Source organism: Chiloscyllium plagiosum, unplaced genomic scaffold (assembly GCF_037043375.1).
Source record: "Chiloscyllium plagiosum isolate Xiang-an unplaced genomic scaffold, Cpla_swu_hap1 HiC_scaffold_16, whole genome shotgun sequence".
NCBI lineage: Eukaryota > Metazoa > Chordata > Chondrichthyes > Orectolobiformes > Hemiscylliidae > Chiloscyllium > Chiloscyllium plagiosum.
The window spans coordinates 16798768-16823277 of record NW_028270154.1 but is presented as its reverse complement, the minus strand read 5'-3'; the positions used below and the strand labels follow the sequence as shown (position 1 = coordinate 16823277).

At 42.2% G+C, this 24510-nt stretch overlaps 1 protein-coding gene across 1 annotated transcript in view; it reads right to left on the bottom strand.

Moving 5' to 3' along the window:
• The window catches only part of LOC122556495 (uncharacterized), a 33531-nt gene extending 10221 nt beyond the window's left edge, over nt 1-23310 (bottom strand). The window contains exons 1-3 of the mRNA XM_087995179.1: nt 23219-23310; nt 15833-16171; nt 1279-1554 (exon numbers count right to left, since the gene is read on the bottom strand). Coding sequence (XP_087851305.1) covers nt 1279-1554; nt 15833-16171; nt 23219-23279 — 676 coding nt within the window. The 5' untranslated portion in view covers nt 23280-23310. The remainder of the gene's footprint in view (nt 1-1278; nt 1555-15832; nt 16172-23218) is intronic.
• Nucleotides 23311-24510: the final 1200 nt, after the last annotated feature.

Sequence of the window (24510 nt, the reverse complement as noted above, 5' to 3'; positions counted from 1 at the left end):
ATTAGTCAGAGGGAAATGTGTCTGGGTGGGTTACTCTTCGGAGGGTCGGTGTGCACTTGTTGGGCTGAAGGGCCTGTTTCCACACTGTAGGGAATCTAATCTAATCTGAGTAACGTAATTGATTCAGAGACTCAGGTCTTGAATCTAAATAAAGGAAATTACGATGGTTGGATACATGAGCTGCCTATGATAAATAGGGGAACATTATTGAAGAGGATGACAGTGGATAGGCAATAGCAAACATTTAAAGAGTGCATGGAGGAAGTGTTCATTTCTGTATGGCACAAAAATAAAATGGGGAAAGGTAGCCTGACCATAGCTAATAATGGAAATTATGGATAGTATTAGATCCAAAGAAGAGACATACAGGAGCAGGGTTCCTTGCTGCAAAAATAAATGGTATGGGTAAGACTGCACTTGATGTACTGCATGCAGTTTTGGGCTCCATTTCAGAGGAATCCTAACCCTAACCCTAACCCTTACACAAGGAACTCAAAGAAGTTTTACCAGACAGATTCCTGGGATGGAAGGATTGACATATGAAGAGAGACTGGATCAATTAAAATTGTGCTCACTGAAATTCAGAAAAATGAGGGGCAAGTCTCATAGACACCCATAAAGTTCCAACAGATCAAGACAGTAAATGTAGGAAGGATGTTCCTGACAACTGGGGAATCCAAAAGCAGGTGTCACAGTCTTATGATATGGAGGAAGCCATTTATCACTAGGATGAACAGATGTTTCTTCAGCCAGAGAGTGGTGAGCTCATTGAATTCACACCACAACATGTGAATGAGGCCAAAACATGGAATGCTTTCAAGAAGGAATTAAAAACAGTTCTTCAGGCTCTAAGGATCAAAGCATAATTGGAGAAAGGGGGAACAAGTTAGTGTGTTGGATGATTAGCTATGATGACACCGAATTGGGAGTAAGCTGGAAGGACTGACTGACCTACTCCTGCTCTTGAATTCTATGTTTCCCTCTCCATTCATGGCCACTCCCTGACCTTCCCTCTTCCCTTTGTCTTGCTCCTAACTCAATGTTTATTTGAAGCCCAGAGTGTGCAGTAACTGGAATCATTGTGATCAGCAGCAGAACTCAACGAAAAGGGTTAATGAGCGGAGAGAAGTCAAATTTAGTTCACTGTTGAAATGTGCAGCAGGAAGCCTCATTCTGACCGACAACATGAAAGATAATTAACATCCACGAGGTTCATGTTAAATGAAGCGGTTTTATGTCAGTAATTCTTTAATGTTCAGATGAGGAAGCTGCACTTACCCTGGTATACATAAAAATCTACTTCCTCTGTGTGAATTATGGATCTATTTTCCTGTACTTCACACATATACAACTTCTCATCCTCCACAGTAACATGTTTGACCATCAGATAGACTGTATCATTTACTTGGATCTGATCGGTTTTTCCATCATTCTGCCAAGATGAATCTCTCTGTTTCCATTGGAGACAGACTATATCCGAGAGTTTGGAGATTGTACAGCTGAGGGTAACATCACTGCCTTCTCTGGGGTCAGGATACTGGGCACTTGATTCAACTGTGGAAAACACATCAGGAACGATTCTTGTAATCAGTGCTGTGTACAATCCAATGCTGAGGGTCTAACTGACTTGTCACTGTGCCCTTCATGAGCACTTGTTTTTTTTTGCATTAATGATAAGAACAAATTACACATAGAGCATCTTACCAGGAGAATAACATAAACATCCTGAGTCCTGCTCTGACAATGCGAGAGAAAGCAGAGGCAATGAACTTGAGCAATGAAATTGTTGGGCTGTTGGTCAGGGTATGTTTCCATCATTTGGATAGTTGTTGGGGATGTTGAGTTCACCATTGACAGTGAAGGATGAGCTTGTGATTGAAAGGTGGCACCACATCATCAGACATTGAGAAAGCTCCCGTTTTATTCTGTGCTGAATACACAAATCCACACAGGCACTGGACACCCGTGCAAAAATCCACATCAGGGTCATCACAGCCCCAGAAGCAAATTCAATCAGTGGCTTCCTAAAATGTTCCTGAGCATGCCTCCAAGTATTGACCTCCATGATGAATGGCCATTTCGGAGAGTCTTATTCTAAAACTGCTCTCAATCACATTCAGTCCCACTTGCCAAATGGCCAATAACAACCAGATCTTCAACAGGACCATTGTAAGTAGTACGGTCCTTTAGCTCCCAAATGCTGAACACTCTGCTCCCTCATCCCTATGAGCCACGTGAAATTCTGGGACTGGGCTCCAATCACTGGGCTAGTGTATGAAGTCTGACCTGCATGGGGCAGTGTTTGATCATTAATCTGGGAGAGAATTCACCTCATTGTTACGATAATGTCGAGCAATATAACTATAATTAAGATGGGGATATGCTGAACATGACATTCCAATCTGGAGATCAAGTTTGGAGGCATGCATGGAAGTGTTTTGGCTTAGTGTAGGTCAGCTTTTCTCACACAAATACGTAGATATCAGCTCATTTTACATGTGAGAACTTTACAAATTTTATGGAGTGTGGTTTTGAAGTTGGTGTCTGTCCCTTACTTGTGCAGGGTAATGTGCCACTGCTAAACCGGGCTTGGATAGACTATCATTCCCTGCAAAACATGGGGATTACTCATGATCTTGGAGTGGACCACTGTATTGAAATACTGCCCTGGTCAGCCTGCCTCCCTAGACAGTCAGAGACAAAACAACTGCAGATTCTGGAATCCAAAGTTCACAAGCAAAAACGGATAATACCCAAAATGTTGACTTCTCCACCTCCTGATGCTGCCTGGCTTGCTGTGTTTTTCCAGCCTGCTGCTTGTCCTCCAGACAGTCGGACTTCCAACCATGATCAGTCAGTGTAAGGATATCAGAGTAAGGGGGAGTGGATGACAATTGTGAAGGCAGTGCCACTGAATTTGTAAGGGGGTTGGAATTCATGTTGTATGCGATAGTGAGAGTGGCAGAGCATAAGCCTTGGTGGGAGGTGCTGCAGGAGCAAAGAGAAGATGCTGGCACTTACCTTGGCTGAGCAGAAAGGGTCAATGACCTTCTTATGACACTGCTGACCATTCTTGAATGTGGATACAACACTGTTCTTTTTGCAACATAGACCAAGTTACCAGGTTCTGGTGCCATGACCTCCTTTGCAAATGTAAATATATTTCTTACTTTAAAAACGGAAGGTTGGCTGTGACTCTGGATGGATTCAGTATTTAAAACTGTGGTGACTCTGTAACTCAAGCAGGGGGCGTGGCCACGTGACGTCCCCATCTTGAACTCGGAAGAGTGCGGGGCGTGGCTACGTGACGTCCCGTTTCGCGCCCCGGAAAAGTGCGGACTGGTCACGTGACGTCCCGTTTCGCACCCCGGAAAGGTGCGGACGGGTCACGTGACGTCCCGTTTCGCGCCCCGGAAAGGTGGGGTAAAGCCAGAAGTCAGTTAGTCAGTGGGCTTGGCAAGAATAAACAAAAAACAATGATGGAGAAATATGATAAGATTTGGGAGGAATTACAGAAACAAGGCAAAGTCCCGAAAGATGAGGAGAAGAAGAAATTGTCACTGTTTTTAGGAAAAGCAGAAGAACAAGCTAAATTAGAAGTAGAAGAGCACATGAAGGGAAAGAAAGGGTCAATATTACTTAGAAGAAAGTGGACAAAAGAAGGCGGGGAGAAAGAAGAGAGGAGGATTCATCTGCACAACATGACGGTAGAAACATTACAAAAGGGAGTAGGTGGTACCTTCACAACAGATTTGACAAAGGAGATAGGAAAGGCAGGACCGTCTGCGCCATTATATCCTAAATTGCCTGTGGTACAATCACCGCCTCCATATCCTGTAATACAAATGCCACTTATGTATGTTCAAGAAGGGGTGTTAGACATCCGAGAAGTAGGAACAAGAGAGTACAATGTAGTAAAACAGAGACTGGCGGAGGCTGTAGAACAAAGCATTAGAAAAGTAGAAAAATTAACATTAGAAGTTGATCAGAGGGTTAAGGAAGCGGAGGAAGCAAATAGGGTGACAATGATGCACAGTAGGAATAAAGAACAGTTAAAACAGGGGAGATGTTTTCCAGTGCAGGAGCCAGATGCTCATTCAACACCATATAGTGCTGAGAATGAAAAGAGGGGAAGATTAAATGATTCAGGTCAGTTATTGGATGATGGGTTCTCAGACAGAAGGAGGAGAGATTTGAGGGAAGAACAGGATAGAGAGAAATTGGATGAGGAGTCTAAAAGTAGTATAGATATTGAGGACGAGGAATCCCTGACAGACAATGATCCAAACACCTACCCGGTCACCTTGAAAGGCTCACTCACAATGCATACTGAACATGGCCCTCCACTGAAGCCCCTCCCTGAACTGAGTTACGACTTGCGTCAAAGAGACACATTACGACAACCTATAAAGTATCAGCACCACCAAATGCCGTTAATTTACAGAGGCTCTTATCTGGGGAATGTCTATCAGCCTTTTACATTTGCTGATATGAACTGTATCCTGGATAAAATGCCCCCACCCATGGAGGGGGGTGGGCCCTGGATGGTAAAGTTTTCTCAATATACACTAGGGTACAAGTTAGCCATGGGCGATTGGAGAGCGTTGCTGGGTAAGCAATTGAATATGTGGGAAATACAGCAGATTGAAGCATCTGCGGGGACCACCTTATTACCTGATTCGGAACCGTTTGTGCAGCATGCCACCAGTGTGGGAAGGGCAATGAGGGATAGGTTTCCGATTCCACCGGGAGCGATGCACTCACTCACCTTCACAATGAAGGAGGGTGAGGATATGTCTGTCTTTTTGGCTAGGTGTAAGGACACGTGGGCAGATACTGCGGGGAGCCATCCAGGGTCAGGCCAGCTACAGACTACATTATTTAGGAATGCCGTCATGACAGGGATGCCAAAGGAAGTAAAAGAGGCAATGGAGAGTAATCCTGACATCCCAGGTTGTACTACAGAACAGTGGGAAAAACATTTGACGCATCACATGAAGCGTTACAGGACAAAACAGGATGAGGATAAACAGAGTAATGAGTCAGCTAAAGCGCAGTTGCTGAAGTTACAGCTCGATGAGGCTAGAAGGAAGGCTAATGATACAAAGAAGGCCTCCCAAAAGACGACGAATCAGATGGTTCAGCGGCCGTCGCCACAAAACAATCCGCCAAGTTTAGTTCCAATACCTGATTGGATGCCACCCTATCCCCAATATGGGGGCAGACCAATAGGTGCACCGGGAGGAATGCGTGGTAGAGGAAGGGGCCGCGGAGGATTTAGAGGTCAGCCACTTAACACCTGTTTTGAATGTGGCCAACCCGGGCATTGGAGAAGGGATTGTCCCATGCTGTGGGGACTCCAGGGAGGCCAGGGATTGATCCAAGGGCAGTACCTCCGTGCAAGTCAGCCTCCTTTTCAACAGGCTGTTAAGCCTTATCAAGTCCCGAATGCAGCTGCAGCCCCGGTGAAAGGACAGTACCCCCAAACTATGCTGGAAGGGCAGGGGTATGAATATTGACGGGGCCCGAGAACCCAGGGGCATGTGGGGTTGGCAGACCCCTGTATGCAAATGAGGGTAATGGACAAGACTCTGTCTTTTTTGGTTGACACGGGTGCAAGATTTTCTACCATCACTTGTGATATACCTCGGTCAAGCATGTCATCCTCTAGCGTCCAGTTAGTAGGGTTCTCGGGTAAACCAGAAAATCTGCCTTTGACATCGCCACTGATTACATCAGTGGCCGGACAGACCTTTCGTCACCAGTATATTTCATCACCTGCATGCCCCGTGAATTTGATGGGACGTGACTTGTTGGTGAGATGCGGGGTTTCGGTTCTCTGCGGGCCAGATGGACTGGTGGTGACCTTTCCAAATGGCCATTCCGTTAACTGTTCTATGACAATGATTCACTCTGGATCTCAAATGATGTTATCACCTGACACATCACCCATGGCAGAAGGGCAGTGGGCAGATATATATTGGGGACTTCTCGAACCCGAAAACAGGCAAAACAACGGCATACAGTCTTTATACAATCAATGGCGACCCTGGGTTCGATGTTGCATCCCTATGCTCCTCCTGCAGATCCCCTTCATGTTACTTTATATTATGATAGAGATGATAATGAAATTTATCAGCATGCATTCTATCAGCACTTAGAAGGGACTCAATGGGATATTTCTTCCAGTTGCATTCTGCTTGGAAACGAAGGTGTGGCAGGTATTGTTGAATTAACTGTAGAACAGTTGGAATGGTATGAGATGTCTGAAGAAGCTATACCTCATGTCACATTGGCCGTGCATGCTGAACATCAGGCCAAGGATCTGGGACCTATGTCCAAACGCTTGATGGTGTTAACGGACTGGGTGTGGACTCAGTTACCCGGTTTACAATATTCATCATCGGAGGAAGCCTATCGAATTATGTACAGGACAACTGACAAGGTACTGCTGGAACATAGGCAGATTGAACGGTTTCATGGTAGGGAAAAAACAGACCATCCACAGGCTGCGGCGATGCTTGACTCTCTACCAGATACCTTGTGGTCAGCTAGTTCAACGGACGTTGGGTACTGCAAACATGTCACACCGATCACATTTGATTTAATAGACCACACTCCGATTTGGCAGAGACAATATTCACACAAACCAGAGGCTGAAGCCGGCATTGCCGACACAATCGAAGGATTGTTAGCAGCAGGGGTGCTAGAACCCTCCCAGTCAGCTTGGAACACTCCTATCTTACCTGTAGAGAAGCAGAATACAGGCAGATATAGGATGGCGCATGATCTTCGACGGATTAATAGTGTCGTTTCTACTCCAACAGTTCCAGTTCCAAACCCCTACACTGCAATGTCTGTGCTGACCCCTGACCATAAATGGTTCTCGTGCATTGATCTCGCCAACGCGTTCTTTTGTTTGCCCTTAGCTGATCATTTGAGGGACATTTTTTCATTTACCTATAAAGGCCAACAATTACATAATACAAGGGTCCCTCAAGGGTTTATTTTGTCACCTGGGGTGTTTAATCAGGTACTGAAACAGCAGCTGAAGGATCTGACGCTCCCAAAGGGGGTGGTATTGATCCAGTATGTGGATGACATTCTTTTGGCAGCACCAGATCATGTTTCTTGTTTGGAAGCCACAAAGTCGTTGCTGTTTCACCTGTATAGTGTCGGTTTTAAAGTTTCACGGGTTAAATTGCAATGCTGCAGACAAACGGTGTCTTTTCTGGGTAGAGTTATTTCTGCTAAGGGAACAGGTGTGTCTCCGTCCCATAGATCCTCCATTCTGCATCATACCAAACCAGTCACTGTAAAAGACATGCTCTCATTTCTTGGGTTGGCAGGATACAGTAGACAATTTATTGCATCATATGGGGAGCTCACTTTCCCTCTGAGGGCCATGGTAAATGAGCAAGGTATGAGAAATTTGTCGGCCCATTTGCAGTGGACTACGGAGGCAGACGAAAGTTTCATATCTCTTAAACAGGCTTTAACGCAGGCTGCTGATTTAGCGGTCCCAGATTACAAAGAGCCATTTTTCCTCGATATTTCTGAAAAATTACACACAATAAATGGTGTTCTTTTTCAGAAAAAAGGGGGAGGCCGGCAGGTGCTGATGTACGTAAGTGTTACTCTTGACCCAGTGGAGGACAGACACCCGCCATGTACAAGACATGCAGCAGGGGTAGCAAAAATTCTCCAAAAGGTAGCACATATAGTCATGGGCCATTCATTAACAGTACTGACGACACATAGTATAGTGGCCTATGTGAACTCAACAGCCTTTACAATGACGTCATTGCGGCAAACTAGGTTAGAGAAAATCTTGAATGCACCACATATAATTTTTACACATGAAGGAATTAACATGGCTGATAATATGGGAGAAGGAGAGCCACACATCTGTGAGGAAAGGGTACAGAGAGATACTAAAGTAAGGGCAGATTTACAGGCAATTCCATTAGTAGACCCAGAAGAAGTGTTGTTCACAGATGGTTGCTGTTACAGACATCCAACTGAAGGACTTAAAGCAGCCTATGCAGTGGTGCGACAGACAAGTGAGGGATTTGAGGAAGTGTTGACAGGAAAAGTGACAGGTAAAGAATCAGCTCAGTTGGCTGAACTACAGGCAATGATAGCTGCGTTAGAATGGTCAGAGGGAAAAAGAGTAAATATCTATACCGACTCTGCATATGTGGCAGGGGCTATACAAGTAGAACTTAGTCAATGGATCAGAGCAGGATTCTTAACAGCAGCAAAAACCCCAATTAAACATGAAAAAGATAGGAAAAGGTTAGTGGAGGCCCTGATGAAACCTGCAGAAGTGGCAGTGGTCAAGTGTAGAGGACATGATAAAGCAGATACAGTAGTAGCGAAGGGTAATCAGGAAGCAGACTCAGCAGCAAAGAAAGCAGCAGGGTATACACCACAGTATATAATGATGCAAACAGAGAGAACAGTGTATGACCTGCTGCCCGCTTGCGATGCGAATGTGTTAATAAAAGAGCAGCAGAAAGCCTCTCCTCATGAACTGACAGTAGAGAGAGAGAGAGGGGCCACAGAGTCAGAAGGGATTTGGAGGTCACCGGATGGTAGACCAGTGCTACCCCCAGGTTTGATAGCTTCTATGCTTCAGGAGGCACATGGGCTCACACATTGTGGAAAAACACAGATGCAGAGGTATCTGACACATTGGTGGCATCCGTTCTTGCCAGCAATGATTGAAAATTATATTAGGGAATGTAGAACGTGTACAGAATATAACGTGAGACCAACAGTGAAACCACACGAGGGAAAATTCCCTCTTCCAAGAATGCCAGGTCAGGAAATAGTGATTGACTACACTGATATGATAGAGAGAGTAAATGGATATCGGTACCTTCTGGTAGCAGTGGATGCATACACTGGTTGGCCAGAAGCAATACCTGCGAAAAAGGAAGATGCAAAGACAGTGATCAAATTCTTGATAAACCAATATATTCCAACACATGGGTTTCCAAAGAAAGTCAGGTCGGATAATGGCACACACTTCAAGAATAAAGACCTGCAAGAAGTTGAAGCAGCTTTAGGACTGAAACATGCGTTTGGAACAGTGTACCATCCTCAGTCACAGGGAAAAGTGGAAAGAATGAATCAGTCCATAAAAGGAAAAATAGGAAAAGTGTGTGCACAAACAAAGTTAAGCTGGATGGATGCCCTACCCTTAGCTTTAATGTCCATTAGAAGCTCAGTAAACTCTATCACAGGGTTCACCCCGTATGAGCTGACAACAGGGCAGCAGTTCCCGGGACCAGGAGCTGGAATACAGATGTTAGAGGTAGGAGGAGCCTCTCTAAGGTATAAACCTTACTATGACCAACTAACAGCTTTGGTGTCAGCTTTCTCCAAACAGGTTGGACCGGAAAAGGGGGAACTACAGAGCCAGGTGCCATCTACGACAGACTGGGTCCTGCTGAAGGTGATCAAACGGAAGTGGTCGGAGCCGAGGTGGACAGGACCTTATAAGGTGGTGGAGAGGACATCTCATGCGGTCAGATTACAGGGGAAAGGAGAAAGCTGGTACCATTGGAGCCAGTGTGCAGCTACGGAACCGCCAACAAGAACTTTAGAACAAATAAGAACAGAAAACGAGTAGAAGGGTCCTAAATGTTTAATGTTTGTACGAAGAAGGTTTTGGAAAAAAGGGGAGAGGTTCTCAAGATTTCTAAGCAAAACTGTGTAAAGGATATGATGTTTATCACTGTAAGCAGCCCATATTACCTTAGGCTGTGGAGATTGAGAGTCTTTGCTATTGTCTTATGTATAAGTGTTATGCTGCTGTTAATAGGAGTATTAACAACGAGGGACAAACACACAGGCGAGGGAGGAAGTTCCAGGAACAAAAGAGTAGTAGGACAAGAGGCGGATAAATGTTTAAGGGAGACGAGGAGCCAGGTACACATTAGACACGATAGAAATCATGGTACAACATATCAGTTTGATTTATGCGAAGTAATTGATTGTGGCAAAGATATAGGGAGCTGGAGGGAGTATGATGTATACCTTTGTTTTTATGCCATTTATTATGACCCATGCCCGTCGTGGGATAATGTATTAACATGGACTGGGGTACAATGGACCCCCAAAAGATCGTCACCTTCGGATAATAGATGGAACATTCGAGACCATGTGAGCCTGACAAAGGGGCAACTTGATCATTCCTCAGAGTTAAAAAATCCACTTTTGTTAACTCTGACAAAATTTGATATTAATCCTAGTCCAAATGAGGTACAGAGTTACTGTGAGAGTGATGACAGAAGCTTTTATCTTGTAATAGGTGTAGATCAATCTGGAGTGGATAATATGGGATTATTAAAGGTAACCTTAGTGGACCCTCCTATGAGCCAGCCACAAACTGAAGGCACAAGTATGGAGGTAGAACCAAGTTCAGGAGTTGTGGTAATAGACCACAACAACCTTACGAGAAGGGACATTATTAAATTGGCTACCGGGTATGGGGACAAGAACTTATGGCTGGACTGGATGACAGCGACTGCAACCTCAATGAATATGAGTAATTGCGTCGCGTGTTCTTCGGCAAGGCCAACTCTATTTACTACCCCAGCCCCATTGTTTCCTAACGTAGACCCAATCGGATTTCACTGTATGATGGCCCTCACTATGCAAGCGAACCGTCCCAATTGTACCACATTAAGTGCTATTTTCCCACCTGTAAAGAATTCTGTGTTGCCTCCAGTGTTTACACCAAGAGCCAACAATTACATGTGTTTTGCTCGAAAGTCAAATATTGTCTTGGGAGACATGCCCACTGACTGGTGTCAGGACACAATTAATGTAACTGGCTGGCAGAATGCTAGCACAATGGTTTGGGCCAGAGCTGATCTTTTTTGGTACTGTGGAGATAGAACACAGCATATTAGTTTACCTCCAGATTGGTCTGGAACCTGCGCAATGGTTAGGTTAGGGGTACTCTTATTCCTTTTGGGAGAACGGCGACAGGGAATAAAGCCGTATACACGAATTCGTAGGGATTTGTTTGATGTTACATCTGGCTCAACCACTTACATAGATGCAATAGGTGTTCCCCGTGGTGTACCTGATGAATATAAATTAGCAGACCAGATAGCAGCAGGGTTTGAGAATCTCCCAATTATCGGGGTTTTATTCCCAGTTACGCCGAATAAAAACGTTGACCGAATTAATTATGTACATTACAATGTACTTAGGCTCGCTAATAGAAATAGAGATGCGGTGGCAGGACTTTCTGAACAATTGGCAGCAACCTCATTGATGACAGTTCAAAATAGAATGGCCTTAGATATGTTGTTAGCAGAAAAAGGGGGAGTGTGCTCTATGTTTGGAGATCAATGTTGTACGTTCATCCCCAACAATACGGCATCTGATGGTTCGGTCACTAGAGCCTTGGAAGGACTAAGAATCTTGTCTGAAGAAATGCATGAACACTCGGGTATTTACAATCCTCTAGGAGGACTGTTCGATTCATGGTTTGGGAAATGGAAGGGATTAATTGCCTCTGTGTTTATGTCCCTCGGGGGTATGATTATTCTGTTAGTGTTGTGCGGATGTTGTTGTATTCCCTGTATTAGATCTTTGTTAAACAGGGTAATTATTACAGCAATTGAAGGGAAGGCTCCCCCATCTTACCAGATGTCACAGATGGAGACGGAAACCATGGCTTTAGCAAGGAGATGGACTATGCATCAGAGAGCAAATATGATGTATAGAACTGGTTGGTTGGTCTCATTTTCATGAGACCAAAAGGGGGACTTGTAAATATATTTCTTACTTTAAAAACGGAAGGTTGGCTGTGACTCTGGATGGATTCAGTATTTAAAACTGTGGTGACTCTGTAACCCAAGCAGGGGGCGTGGCCACGTGACGTCCCCATCTTGAACTCGGAAGAGTGCGGGGCGTGGCTACGTGACGTCCCCGTCTCGCACCCGGAAGAGTGCGGACTGGTCACGTGACGTCCCGTTTCGCGCCCCGGAAAAGTGCGGACTGGTCACGTGACGTCCTGTTTCGCGCCCCGGAAAGGTGCGGACGGGTCACGTGATGTCCCGTTTCGCGACCCGGAAGAGGGCGGGCGATCACGTGATGTCCCGTTTCGCGCCCCGGAAGAGGGCGGGCGATCACGTGACATCCCGTTTCGCGCCTCGGAAGTGGGTCGAGGAGGCCACGTGATGCCCCATTTCGCAGGCAAAAGAAGGTCACGTGGGGTCGGACAGCTAGGAATGTAAGAAGGTGGGGAAAGGAGTCAGATTAACACCCAATCAGAAGATAATTCTACCTCAGTGTTTATATGACGTTTTTTATTGTATATATGACGTTTTTTATTGTATAAAATACTGGGGCAGGGACAAAACGAGGTCTTTCTTTTTGAACTGGCATACTTTTGTAGTTTGTCAGGGACAAAGGGGTTTAGACCCAGAGCTCTGAATGCTTTGTTCACTTACTGTGTAAAATAAATTAAGAGTGTGAGACCGAATATCTTCTCCTATTGCTTCATTTAAAAGAACACGCAGGACTTGGCTCACACATAGAAGAAAGTAAGTTTGTAGATTGAGCCAAAGTCCAACACAAATTACCCAGGAACAGGACAAACCTCCCCTGCATGTTCCTCTCTCCCAGATCTCTGGGCCCCTGTTAGAGAACCAAGGTACAATTTTCCCCATCTCAGGCAGCTTTGGAATGCCTAAGCTTATTCGGGTGCACGACGGCTTTTCAAAAATGGGACGTGACCATAGATGTGGGGGTTTGGCAGATATCTGGTGAGAGGTGAGTTCTTTCAGGAAGGGAAGGAAAGGTGGTAGGTTGGGGTTGGAATCAGGGAATAGGAGTGCCACGGGGAGGCAAGTAGACATTTTGGTAAGACAGAGCAAAAGATCTCATTCGGCCTCAGAGCGAGAAACCCTCCACACAAACTGATTAAACCAACACTGAGCCAATAGAAAAATAAGTTTCAGTCCTAGGCACTTTCGGGTAGTGAAAAGAAACTGCCCAGCAACCTCCTTTGGATTGTTTTCATTTGGCAGTTTGTCAATGAACTGAGCGAAGAGACATCAGTTGTTTCTCAGAACTTCTAAAAGCCTGTAAATCAGTGAGACTACTATTTCTCTCTCCCATGGAGAGTGCAACAGATATCATCCAAATATTAAGAAAGAAAGAGAGAGCTGCTAACTCAAGCCAAGATCTAAATTCAACTAAATGGCCGCCAAATTAAACATCACAATAGCATAATACCATCACCAAAAATAAAGCCAGAATGTGAGAAGATCACCTAATTCCCCCTTTATGGTTTAAGCTCTGATCCACGGACTTTGTGTCTTTTAACTATTATTTTCCTTCCATGATATTCATTTAAAACATAGAGCATAGGAATTGCAGCGCAGTACAAGCCCTTTGGCCTTGGACGTTGCACCAACTTGTGAAACCAATCTGAAGCCCATCTAACCTACATTATTCCATCTATTTGTTTATCCAATGACTATTTAAATGCACTTAAAGTTGGCTAGTCTACTACTGTTGCAGTCAGGGTGCTCCATGCCCTTACTACTCTCTGAGTAAAGAACCTACCTCTGACATGTGTCCTATATCTATCATCCCTTATTTTAAAGCTATATCCCCTCATGCTAGCAATCACCATCCGAGGAAAAGGCTCTCACTGTCCACCCTACCTAATCCTCTGATCATCTTGTATGTCTCTATTAAGTCACCTCTTAACCCTCTTTTCTCTAATGACAACAACCTCAAGTCCCTCAGCCTTTTCTCATAAGACCTTTCCTCCATACCAGGCAACATCCTAGTAAATCTCCTCTGCACCTTTTCCAACGCTCCCACATCCTTCCTATAATGCGGCAACCAGAACTGTATGCCATACTTCAAGTGCGACCGCACCAAAGTTTTGTACGGTTTCAACATGATCTCATGGCTCTGAAACTCAATCTCTTTACCAATAAAAGCTAACACACCAAATGTCTTCTTAACAACCCTTTCAACCTGGGTGGCTACATTCAGGGATCTATACACATGGACACCGAAATCTCTCTGCCCATCCACACTACCAAGAATCTTACCATTAACCCAGTACTCTGTATTCCTATTACTCCTTCCAAAGTGAATCACCTGACATTTTTCCACATTAAACTCCATTTTCCACCTCTCAGCCCAGCTCTGCAGCTTCCCTATGTCCCTCTGTAACCTGCAACATCCTTCTGCACTGTTCACAACTCCATCGACTTTAGTGTCACCCGCAAGTTACTAACCTATCCTACACCTTCACCCAAGTCATTTATAAAAATGACAAGCAGCAGTGGCCCCAAAACAGATCCTTGCAGTACACCTTTAGTAAAACATTGCCTTGTCTTTTTTTGTGAATCCAATTTGTTTGGAATTAAATTGGACATAGTTTAAGTTTGTGTCTTAGGAATGAGTCATCTCTTCTTGCCAGTGTAATTTTAGTAACATAAAAAAAAATTTGTTTCTTTGTTCATTAATGAAATCTGGTTTGAATTTATGTTATTTTAGATGGGGAAGAGATGGTTTTATGGGATTATTGCGAGACTATTAATCCAGCAACCCAGGTAATGTTTTGGGGATCCAGGTTTGAATCCTATCATGACAGATGATGAAATTTGAATTAATACAAGTCTGGAATTAAGGCTGTAATGATGATCATGTAACAGTTATTGATTATCAGGAAAAAACATGTTATTCACTAATACTCTTTAGGGAAAGAATCCTGCCATCCTTACCTGGCCTGGCTGACACGTGACTCCTGACCCAAAGCAATGTGGTTGACTCTTATCTGTCCTCTAGGTAATTCAGAGTGGGCAATAAATGCCATTTACATCCACAATTCATGAATGAATAAAAGAAAGACAGTGGTCACAGTCAGATATGAACTCACCTCATGATTAAATTGGTCATCATTCACAATTGTAACAATCATGAAATTTATTTCCAGTTATTTCCAGTGCACTCTTCCCATCAGCTTTTGACACTTGAATTGTAGCTGCCTTCTTTAAAATTTGAAGCTTTAAATGCAGAAATTTAACTCAATCACACATTGGATTTTGTGGTGTGGGTAGTGGGGAAGTGGTCAGTAAGATGATCCATCAACCACCCAAAAATGTGTCGACATTGATCCACACCGTGTATATCAAATTGATTGCCATGGTTCAAGAAGGCAGCTCACCACCAACTAAGCAAGGGCAACCAAGGATGGCCAAGATATGTTGACCCATCCTTTGAATTAATAAAATATTCATCATTGATTGGAACGAGAGCAGGGAAAGTCAGATTTCAAAATAATGGCAGGATTGAAAGCAAATATGAGAGCTGGAGCTTGACAGGGAACAGAGTGGAAGGGCAGCAATGTAACAGGTCCCCATACTGCAATGATCCCAACAATAATTATGGAAATAGCAAAAGAATGCCACAAGTTCTAGTGGGATGTGCAGGTCACAGAACAGGAATCTGTTATAAACAGTGTTTCATTGAAAATTACTAGAAGTAATCAAATAGTTTGGTAAAAAAAAGAAGTTCAGTACATTACTAAGAGTGTGACTTGTGTACAGACTTACTGTTATCTGGATTGCTCTGATTACTGTTTCTGGTGAAATTGTCAATATAGTTTTCCTCATATTGACAATTTCAAAAGGAATAATGAACAGAGCGTAACCCGTGGTGTTTCAATGAGAGATGCTTTTTTCTGCATTGTGTGACTAAAGCTCATGTAATTCCATCATCACATGCCCAATTATTTACAGAGACTCAGTTTATTGAATCTTTTGAAATGTTGTCTCACCTTTGATCCCGAAAATGTTGTATCTTTTAAGGATGGTTTTACTCGGCTGTGTCTGAAGCAGAGTGTACAACCCTGCAAGGTTAAATGCAAGGTTTCTAAGTCTCAGACCAATAGAATCAGGATCCTCCTCTAACCACTGATCCAAGTTGTTATTTTTATAGTATTCATTCCATTCTGCTTTCCACCAGCTCATCTTTTTCTGAAAAGTAATCAGCTGCTGTTTCTCTTGCCCAGAGTGTGGTTCCCATTCCCAGATAAAAGTACCCTGTCCAGGATTATCTGGTCCTTTTAATGAAATATTAACTTGTCCATCCAAAAAATAAATATCATTTAAGTTTCCTGTTAGAAAGAAGAAAATGGTAACATTTTAATATCAAACCACAATGTGTTCATCTAATTTATGTAACAATTTGTGTCATTAAATTATTTACACAGAGAAACAAAATAGGTCCCATAACATATGTGGAGGAAGACACAGAGTTAATGTTTCAAGTCCATTATAACTCTTCTGCAGACTTTCCTCTATTTCTCTCATGACTCTTGGTCCACAAGGAACATTATCAGGGTGACACATGTGAGTGGGAGAGGAATTTGTGCAGATCACCTTTATAACACATCTCTAGTCTGTTTTCACTCTATCAAGGTTTCTTGAGTTGGGAGAAGAATAAGCATTTCCTGAGTGCAATTCCCCTGAGTTTGGAATGTGACAAAGACAAACCCGCTCTTGGAAACTCATTCCCAGTGTCTTATCTTTAGAATCCTGTACTTTTTTGTGGAAGTGACAATTGATTGCAATGCATTTGTCTACTTCCAGCTGTTGTTTGGTTATCTCAGTCACATCTTAAACCAGAAGTTCACCATCGTCATTTACTAGATAGTATTTCCATCTTTAAATCATCATCTGCAAATATTTAAAGGACAATAGCAAAATAATGGGCTGGATGGAATAAGAGGTCACTGTCAGAGGAAGAATGACAAATTCAGGAATCAAAAGGCCTGTTTCTGATACCTCAAGCTCATTAGCAGTGGGAGCCTGGGACCAAAGGCTCTGGTGAGGAGAGGTTGAGGCAAGGAGCGAGGTCTGGGTTCAAGTCTCAATGGCTCAAAGATGTGTTGTAACATGTCTGGACAAGTGGATTATAATGAGCTCAGATCTTCATGATTATTTTAGTTATCTATTTATTCACAATACTTTCTAATGCGGTCATGTGATTTGTATTCTAAAATAACAATCAAACCAGAGAATCATTCAGGAACAGGGACCTAAATCCACCTTATTCAGGAAGCAGATGACTCCCTGTGGAATAAACAATTTATACTGTTGGTTTTATAACAGATAGTATTAGACATTGAAAGCCACTAACATTGTTTTCAGTTCAGAATAATATGGAGTGAATATGCTTTTTCTAAAAAAAAAGTTAAGTTCAGGAAAGAGCAGGCTTGAGTTCAGAAGTCAGAAGGTTATCAAACCAATTCAGGAAACCATTCGTCTCAGTTGAAGAATTTAGCATCCACATTTCTGCAAGGTAATTTAACTGAAGAAGATTAGATTCTCAGATTTCTGGTAAGTTCATGTGTGCAGCCTTGCAATAGACTCAATCCACAGCAAAAATATTATAAAAAGAGTCAGATAAATTGAAACTTAATGGGTTGATCTCGTGAATTTGAGTCTACAACAAATCATTGGAAAACAGTTTGAAACTTTTTTTGCTTTGTGTTTGAAGATTTATTTGACTCCCCTGCACAATTTGATAGCTTGCATCTTAATTTATTCTTTATTCTGTATGTTGTTCCTGAAATTTTACAGAACTGTGTGAATATGTTTCTGTGATGAAACATCACATAAACTAATTAATCAAAGCAAATATACAATCTATCAAGCCAAGATTCATTCAGGGATCTGATTTGTCCAATGAAACCATTAACTGGGATTGTAACAAAATAAATTATTCCTAGTTCTTCGTAATTTTCTTAAACTTATTAACATCAACATATTGTTGTCCATTTTAGCCATTTCATTCTAACTTGCAAACCATTGTATTGTTAAATTGTTAAATACTAAATATCATGCGTTTTAGGGCTCTTCATATTTAATTTATTTTTTGTGGACGTGCGTTTGAAGTATTTTGGAGAGTCCGGAATTGTACTTTCAAAAGATCAGTAAAAATGGACATGAATACCAAAGTTTTAATGAGCGGTATTAGCAGGGAGTGTTTACATATTCCTTTGTAAAGAGTGCAGCTTGTGCATGACCTAATGTCTGGAGCAGTAACTGCTAAGTTTGTCCATAGTTTATCCATGGACAGAGTTGTCTTACTTCCAAGCAATGATTTGGCAGGAGTGAATGTTGTAGGTTCTCCAGTAATGACAGAAAGATCAAGAGAGGGCAAGGAAACAGCAGTTACAGGAAAAAGGTCCTAGAAATATTTCCTTTACTTGTAAAGACACAAGCAATGGCTAAATAAAATCCATCATTGGAGGGAAAAGTAGCTCACAGAGATACTTGGTTGAAAATGAGAAATTATTGGAAAAAAATCAGCAGATCTGGGAAAATCTGTGACAAGAAAGCAAGTCCGGTGAGTCATCAGAAATCAGACTCAAGAAGAGGTGGGGATAGAAGAAAGGATGGAGTCAGAGAGAAGGGGAGGGGAGGAAGGTTCCAGAGGTGCGTGGGTATCTGAGTAGTTACAGCTTACATTTCCTAATGCCTGAAAGGAACAGCAAATCCATAGAATCCATAGGCAAAATATTTATAACATTTGAAGAATGATGTGGAACTGGGAGGCAGGGCAGCTCTGAAATAGCACAATGTGGTCCTGATGGAGAGAGACTTTGAGAGTATGTATGTGACGGCACATGGCACTAAGTATGAATCTCGGGATGTGATGAGAGCACATGTCTGAAGTCCATATGGACAATATCTATCGCTCTGTCATCATCAATCTTCTTTGTCATCTCTTCAAAAAACTCAATCAAGTTAGTGAGACATGATTTCCCAAACACAATGCCTTGATGACTATCCCTAGTCATTCCTTACCTTTTCAAATACATGCAAACCCTCTTCCTCAGAATCCCATCCAACAAGATACCCACCACCGATCTGTAGTTCCCTGGCTTAGTCTTACAACATTTCTTGGCACCACATAAACTAACCTCCAGTCTTCTGGCATCTCACCTATGGTTGTCGATGATACAAATATCTCAGCAAGGGGCTCAGCAATCTCTTCTCTAACTTCCCACAAAGTTCTGGGAAATACCTGATCAGATCCTGGGGATTTATTCATCTTTATGTATGTTAAGACCTCCAGCATCTCTTCTCCTGTGATATGAGTTCTTTTCAAGGCCTCTCACTTCCCAACAGTCCCTTCACCTGCGAATAGTCTCTGCCAATCAACATTTGGAAGTTCCTGTCTAATACTGTCAAAATTGGCCTTGTTCCAATTTAGAACTTTAACTTATTGAGCAGTTTGGGGTATTTTTGAATAGTCAGAATAATGATAATGTTAAGATAGAGAAAAATTCTAAATGGAGGACCCATCATCTGTGATTTATTAAATAAGTTAAAGAAAGTATTGATTTAAGTAAAAATCACTAAATGTCACAAAGATGAGTGGCAGGTCAGAATATAAATAACAGCATGATGAATGATGAAAAGATAAAACAGGAGGAAAACATTACAGCATAAGAGGAAGCTAGCTCAGTGTTTAGAAATGGATATGAAGAGGTTCTATAAGTATTTAAAAGGAAGGTTTGAGTAAAGTGAGTGTTTGTAGAGTTAACTGTTGATAGTAAGGAATTGGTTTACTTCCTTTTTCACTTTAGAGGATGCAAACAATGTTCTAATAATAGCTGTCAATCAGGAAGTGAAAGGGAGAGAGGAACTTTGCAATATTACAATGACCAAGGATGTGTTATTGAACAAACTGATGGAGTTGTGGGTTGGCAAGTCTTTGAATCCAGATAGACTTCATCCTCAGCTTTTAAAACAAGGCGCTACTGAGGTCACCGATGTGTTGGTGTTAATTTCCCAAAATTCCTTCAATTCAGGAAAGTTTCCATGAGATTGGAATGAAACAAATATATCCTCTCCACTCAAGAAGCAAGCATGACAAAAAACACAGAAAACCAACTGCTCTTTAGTTATGGAAAAGGTGTCACATATTGGAACCTGGGGAATGTGAGATGAGAGAAAATCCGTGCACTCCTCCCATTTCTATTACAAACTCCCGTTTTGATTACAATGCAATGAATTTAGAAAATGCTCCATAGAATGAATGTGACACATTAAAACGAGGGGAGGTGGTGATATCAGGTTTTATCACCAGACCAGTTGTCCAGAGACTCCAAGTCAATTATCTGGAGGAATGTGTTCGAATCCCACCTTAACGGAAGGTGAAATCTGAATTCAATTCATTGATCTGGAATTAAAAGCTAACTGGTCACCATAAAACTATTGGTGTTTATTGTAAAAACCTCAGTGGTTCACTGAGGGAAGAAAGTTCTGCAATCCTAACCAAGCCTGGCCCACAAATTGAACCACTGTGGTTAACTATTAAATGGCCTCTGAACCTGCCTAACAAACCATCAACTCATGTCATCCTGCATTTTTCTATTCTTGATGAACGGTTTTGCCTGAAACATTGATTTTCCTGCTCCTTGGATGCTGCCTGACCTGCTGTGCTTTTCCAGCACCACTCTGATCTAAACTCTGGTTTCCAGCATCTACAGCCCTCACCTTTGTGTATGTCATCCTGCTACAGAATCTGAGAAAAGAAATTAAACCAGAAGAATCACCCAGTACCAACCAAGTCACTGGATACAACAATGGCAAATTCAGGACTGTCAACCCACTATGGCCAACCTTCCTGATATTTGGGGCTGCTGCATAAATTGGGATAATGTCTCACAGACTCATCAAACAAAAGCCCTACATAGTTATCCTCAGTGAAATGTACCTTATAGACAAAATTCCAGATACCAGCATCATCCCACCATTTAGCCACTCTCATTAGAAGTGGTAGCACAGTGATACACAATGCGGGAGTTACCCTCGGAGTCCAGAACATTGATTCTGACCCCATGAAGTCACACGGTATCAGGTCAATATGGACAATGAAACTTCTATTGATTATTACCTCTCACCCACAACCCTGCTCAGCTGGCCGAGGACACATTGAGGGTGACAAGACATAGAACATACTCAAGGTAGGAAATTCAATGTCCACTAGAAACAGTGTCTCAGTAGCACGATTCCTGAATGAGCTAGCCAAATCCAAAAAATTATAACTGCTAAGTTGTGCCTGCGGGAAACAACAAAGGGAAGAAACATATTTGACATTGTGCTCACCAATCTGTCTGTAGCAGATACATCAGTCGATGACAAAACAATCAGGAGTAACCAGCAAACAGACCTCATCCTGCCTTCACATTAAGTGTAGATAGAAAATAGGAACAAGTGTAGGCTGTTAGGCCTTTTGAGCCTGCCATGCCATTCCGTATAATCTTGGCTGACCATCCAACTCCATGTTCCTGCCGTCTCCCTATATCCTTTGATCCTTTGATCCTTTAACCCTAAGGACTATGTTGAACTCCATTTTGAGCACATTCAGTGTTTTGTCCTCAACCGCTTTCTGTGAGAATGAATTCCACAAGCTCACCATTATCTGGAAGAAGAGGTTTCTTTTCATTTCAATCATAGAAGCCCTTCCTTGTGTCCCTAGACTGTGACTGTTCTGGATCCCCTAGTCATTGATACCATCTTGACTGTGCTTTAGTTGTCTTGTCCTGTTAGAACTTTACAGGTTTCATATGAGATCTCCTCACCATTCTTCTAAACTCCTGTCCTAACCGATCCAGTCTCTTTATACGTTAGTCTTGCCATTCCAGGAATTAGTCTGTTGAAACTTTATTGCAATCTGTCCATAGCCAGAACATTTTTCCTCAAATAAGGAGACCAAAACTGTACAAAATGCTCTAGATGTGGTTGTATCGAGGCCCTGTAAAATTGCAGCAGGACATGCCTGCTCCTGGATGCAAATCCTCCCGCTATGAAAGTCAGCATGCCATTTGCCTTCTTCACCATCTTCTGCAGCTGCATGTTTCCTTTCAGTGACTGGTGTACAGGGACAACAAGGTGTCATTGCACATCATCCTTTCCAAACTTATTTCCATTTAGATAATAACCTGTCTTTTCTCCCAAAGTGGATAACCTCACAGTGAAAAATGTTATTAATATTTTCAGTCAAGCTGTTTGAACATGTTATGGCATACCACAGCAGCTGATGGGATTTCAACCTGAGTCTTTTGGCCCTGATGTAGGGACACTACACTGTGCCACAACAGTCCTGAAGTCAATCTGTTGCATTGTGTTTAGGGCATTGCTCCTGTGCCGAATGGGATCGATTTTGACCACATTAAGTAACTCAAGTCTGTACATGCATGAGGCAGTGTAGGACTTTGCAGGAATGAAGTAGAATTATGTTCAGCCACAATCTATAAACCTCCTCTCCTAGAAAACCATAGGCAGCAACAGGTATATTGAAAAGTGAAGTACCAACTTGGTAAATTTACAACACAAGTTGCCTTGCATGCCAAATAGCAAAATTAGCATGTGATAGAGCTAAGCAGGTGCACAAACAACAGTTAATGTCTAAGCTCTGCAGGTCGACCACATAATTTAGGACAATTAAATATCTTAAAATAATCAATCATTCCAGATTGAGTTGTTCCAATGACTCTTCAGTTATCCATATCCACAGTTAGAGTTAGCAGTTCTCAGCTCAGATAGCTACCTGCTCCTCAACTTAATATCTCGCAGTAGTTTAATGTCTGAAACCAAACCAGTGTTTCCCTGTGAAGCAAATCAATCCCCAGCTAACCACAATTTCTATCAGCAATTTGGTGGCTTCTGAGCTCCTACATAGGCACAGCTAACTGAAGGAAACTCAACAGGACATTGACTCCCTGGATGCTAATATTTGTGGAATAGTTTTGCTCTCTTGGATTTTATTAGAAGTTATTTTTAATTACTAACTTCTTTCCTTCCTTTCTTGGATGTAGCTTGCTGTGGGTTATTTTTAATTTGACTACTAAAATGAGGTTTCAGGAGTCACCCCACTCCCTTCTTGTAAAATGGAAAGGAGAAGAAGGAAAGTAAATTTTAAAAACCAATCACTGTTATGGTCAGGAGAGGTGGGCAATAAGAATCAATTATTCCACAGCTCCCTCTTGTTTGTTACAAATTTTTGGTACCTGTCAAGTAACCTTACAAACCTGGATTAAAGTATTGAGTTTTTACTTCCCTTCAGGTTAGTAAACAATATCATTAATGAAATACGTAATAGAGTAAAAGTATATGCATGTTCCCAGTGTAAATTTGTCACTTACGTTCTGTGAAAATAGGTGAAAGTCGAAGAACAAAGACACTGAATAGCAAACCAGTTGGCATCTTGCTGCAGAACAATCAATTCAGATTCATTTCCTTCCCCTGTAAGAAATACACATGTAGACATTGATACAGACACAGATCAGAAAACCTCTGTCTTAGAACTGACACACCTTTCTTCAACTTGTTTAATCCTTCAGAGAGTAAAGGGCACCAAACTGTGGGAAAAACAGCTTGCTGAATGATCACAGAATTATCACAGTGCAGATGGAGGCCATTCGGTCATCATGCCTGCCCTGGCTCTTCAGCCGAGCATCCTTTTCTCAGCTCATCATTTTAATTTAGAAATATAAAAATTGTACAATAATCTTCATTAGCCGTGGACTTCATCTCTTCCTGAGATGAAAGGAATTAAAGTTATTCATTGTAGTCTGTGAAGGACTGTGCATAATCCATCTCTTAACCCCAGCCTCATATAATTTCCAACTGAAAATAAGCTAATTGAACTGATAAGAAAAAAAAGAGGAGTGTCATTACTGATTATGGAATGAGTTGCCAAAAAGGAGAAGTTGGAAAAGATTACTTAATAAAACATTCCCTTCACCCATTAACCTGTCTAACCATCAGAGCTGATCAACCTAAGACAACGAAAATCTTTATTTTTTAATGCTTTATATCCATTGGAGGAGCTAAGCTAAAGGTAAGGGTGATTGCCGAGCACACATCAAGGAATATCAATCAACTGTTTTCCATTACAATTGCCTCTTCTCATACATTTTGTAACTTTTATCTCTCATTTTAGTCTAAGACATTTAAAAAAAAAATCAGAGATCAAGGATTTGTCACAGTGCTGAGTAGAAAAGAATGAAAAGTTTGAAGAACTAAAATCTGAGATAAAGCCAAAATTCTACTTGGCAAACCAGAGAAGTCAAAACCAATTAAAAACAAAAAACAATTACATCAACCCAACAACAAGCAGAAATGAGTAAAGTCTGTAAAACTGCAGAAATATAAAATTCATTTGTAACAGCTCTCTACATTATGTTTCGTGAAGAAAATGGAGCAACATAAGCAAGTGGAGCCACACCCCCCACCGACCCAACCTCCACTCCCGGCACCTTCCCTTGCAACCGCAGGAGGTGCAACACTTGCGCCCACACCTCCCCCCTCACTTCTCTCCAAGGCCCCAAAGGAAACTTCCATATCCGCCACAGATTCACCTGCACCTCCACCCACATCATCTACTGCATCCGCTGCAGCCGGTGTGGCCTCCTCTATATTGGGGAGACAGGCC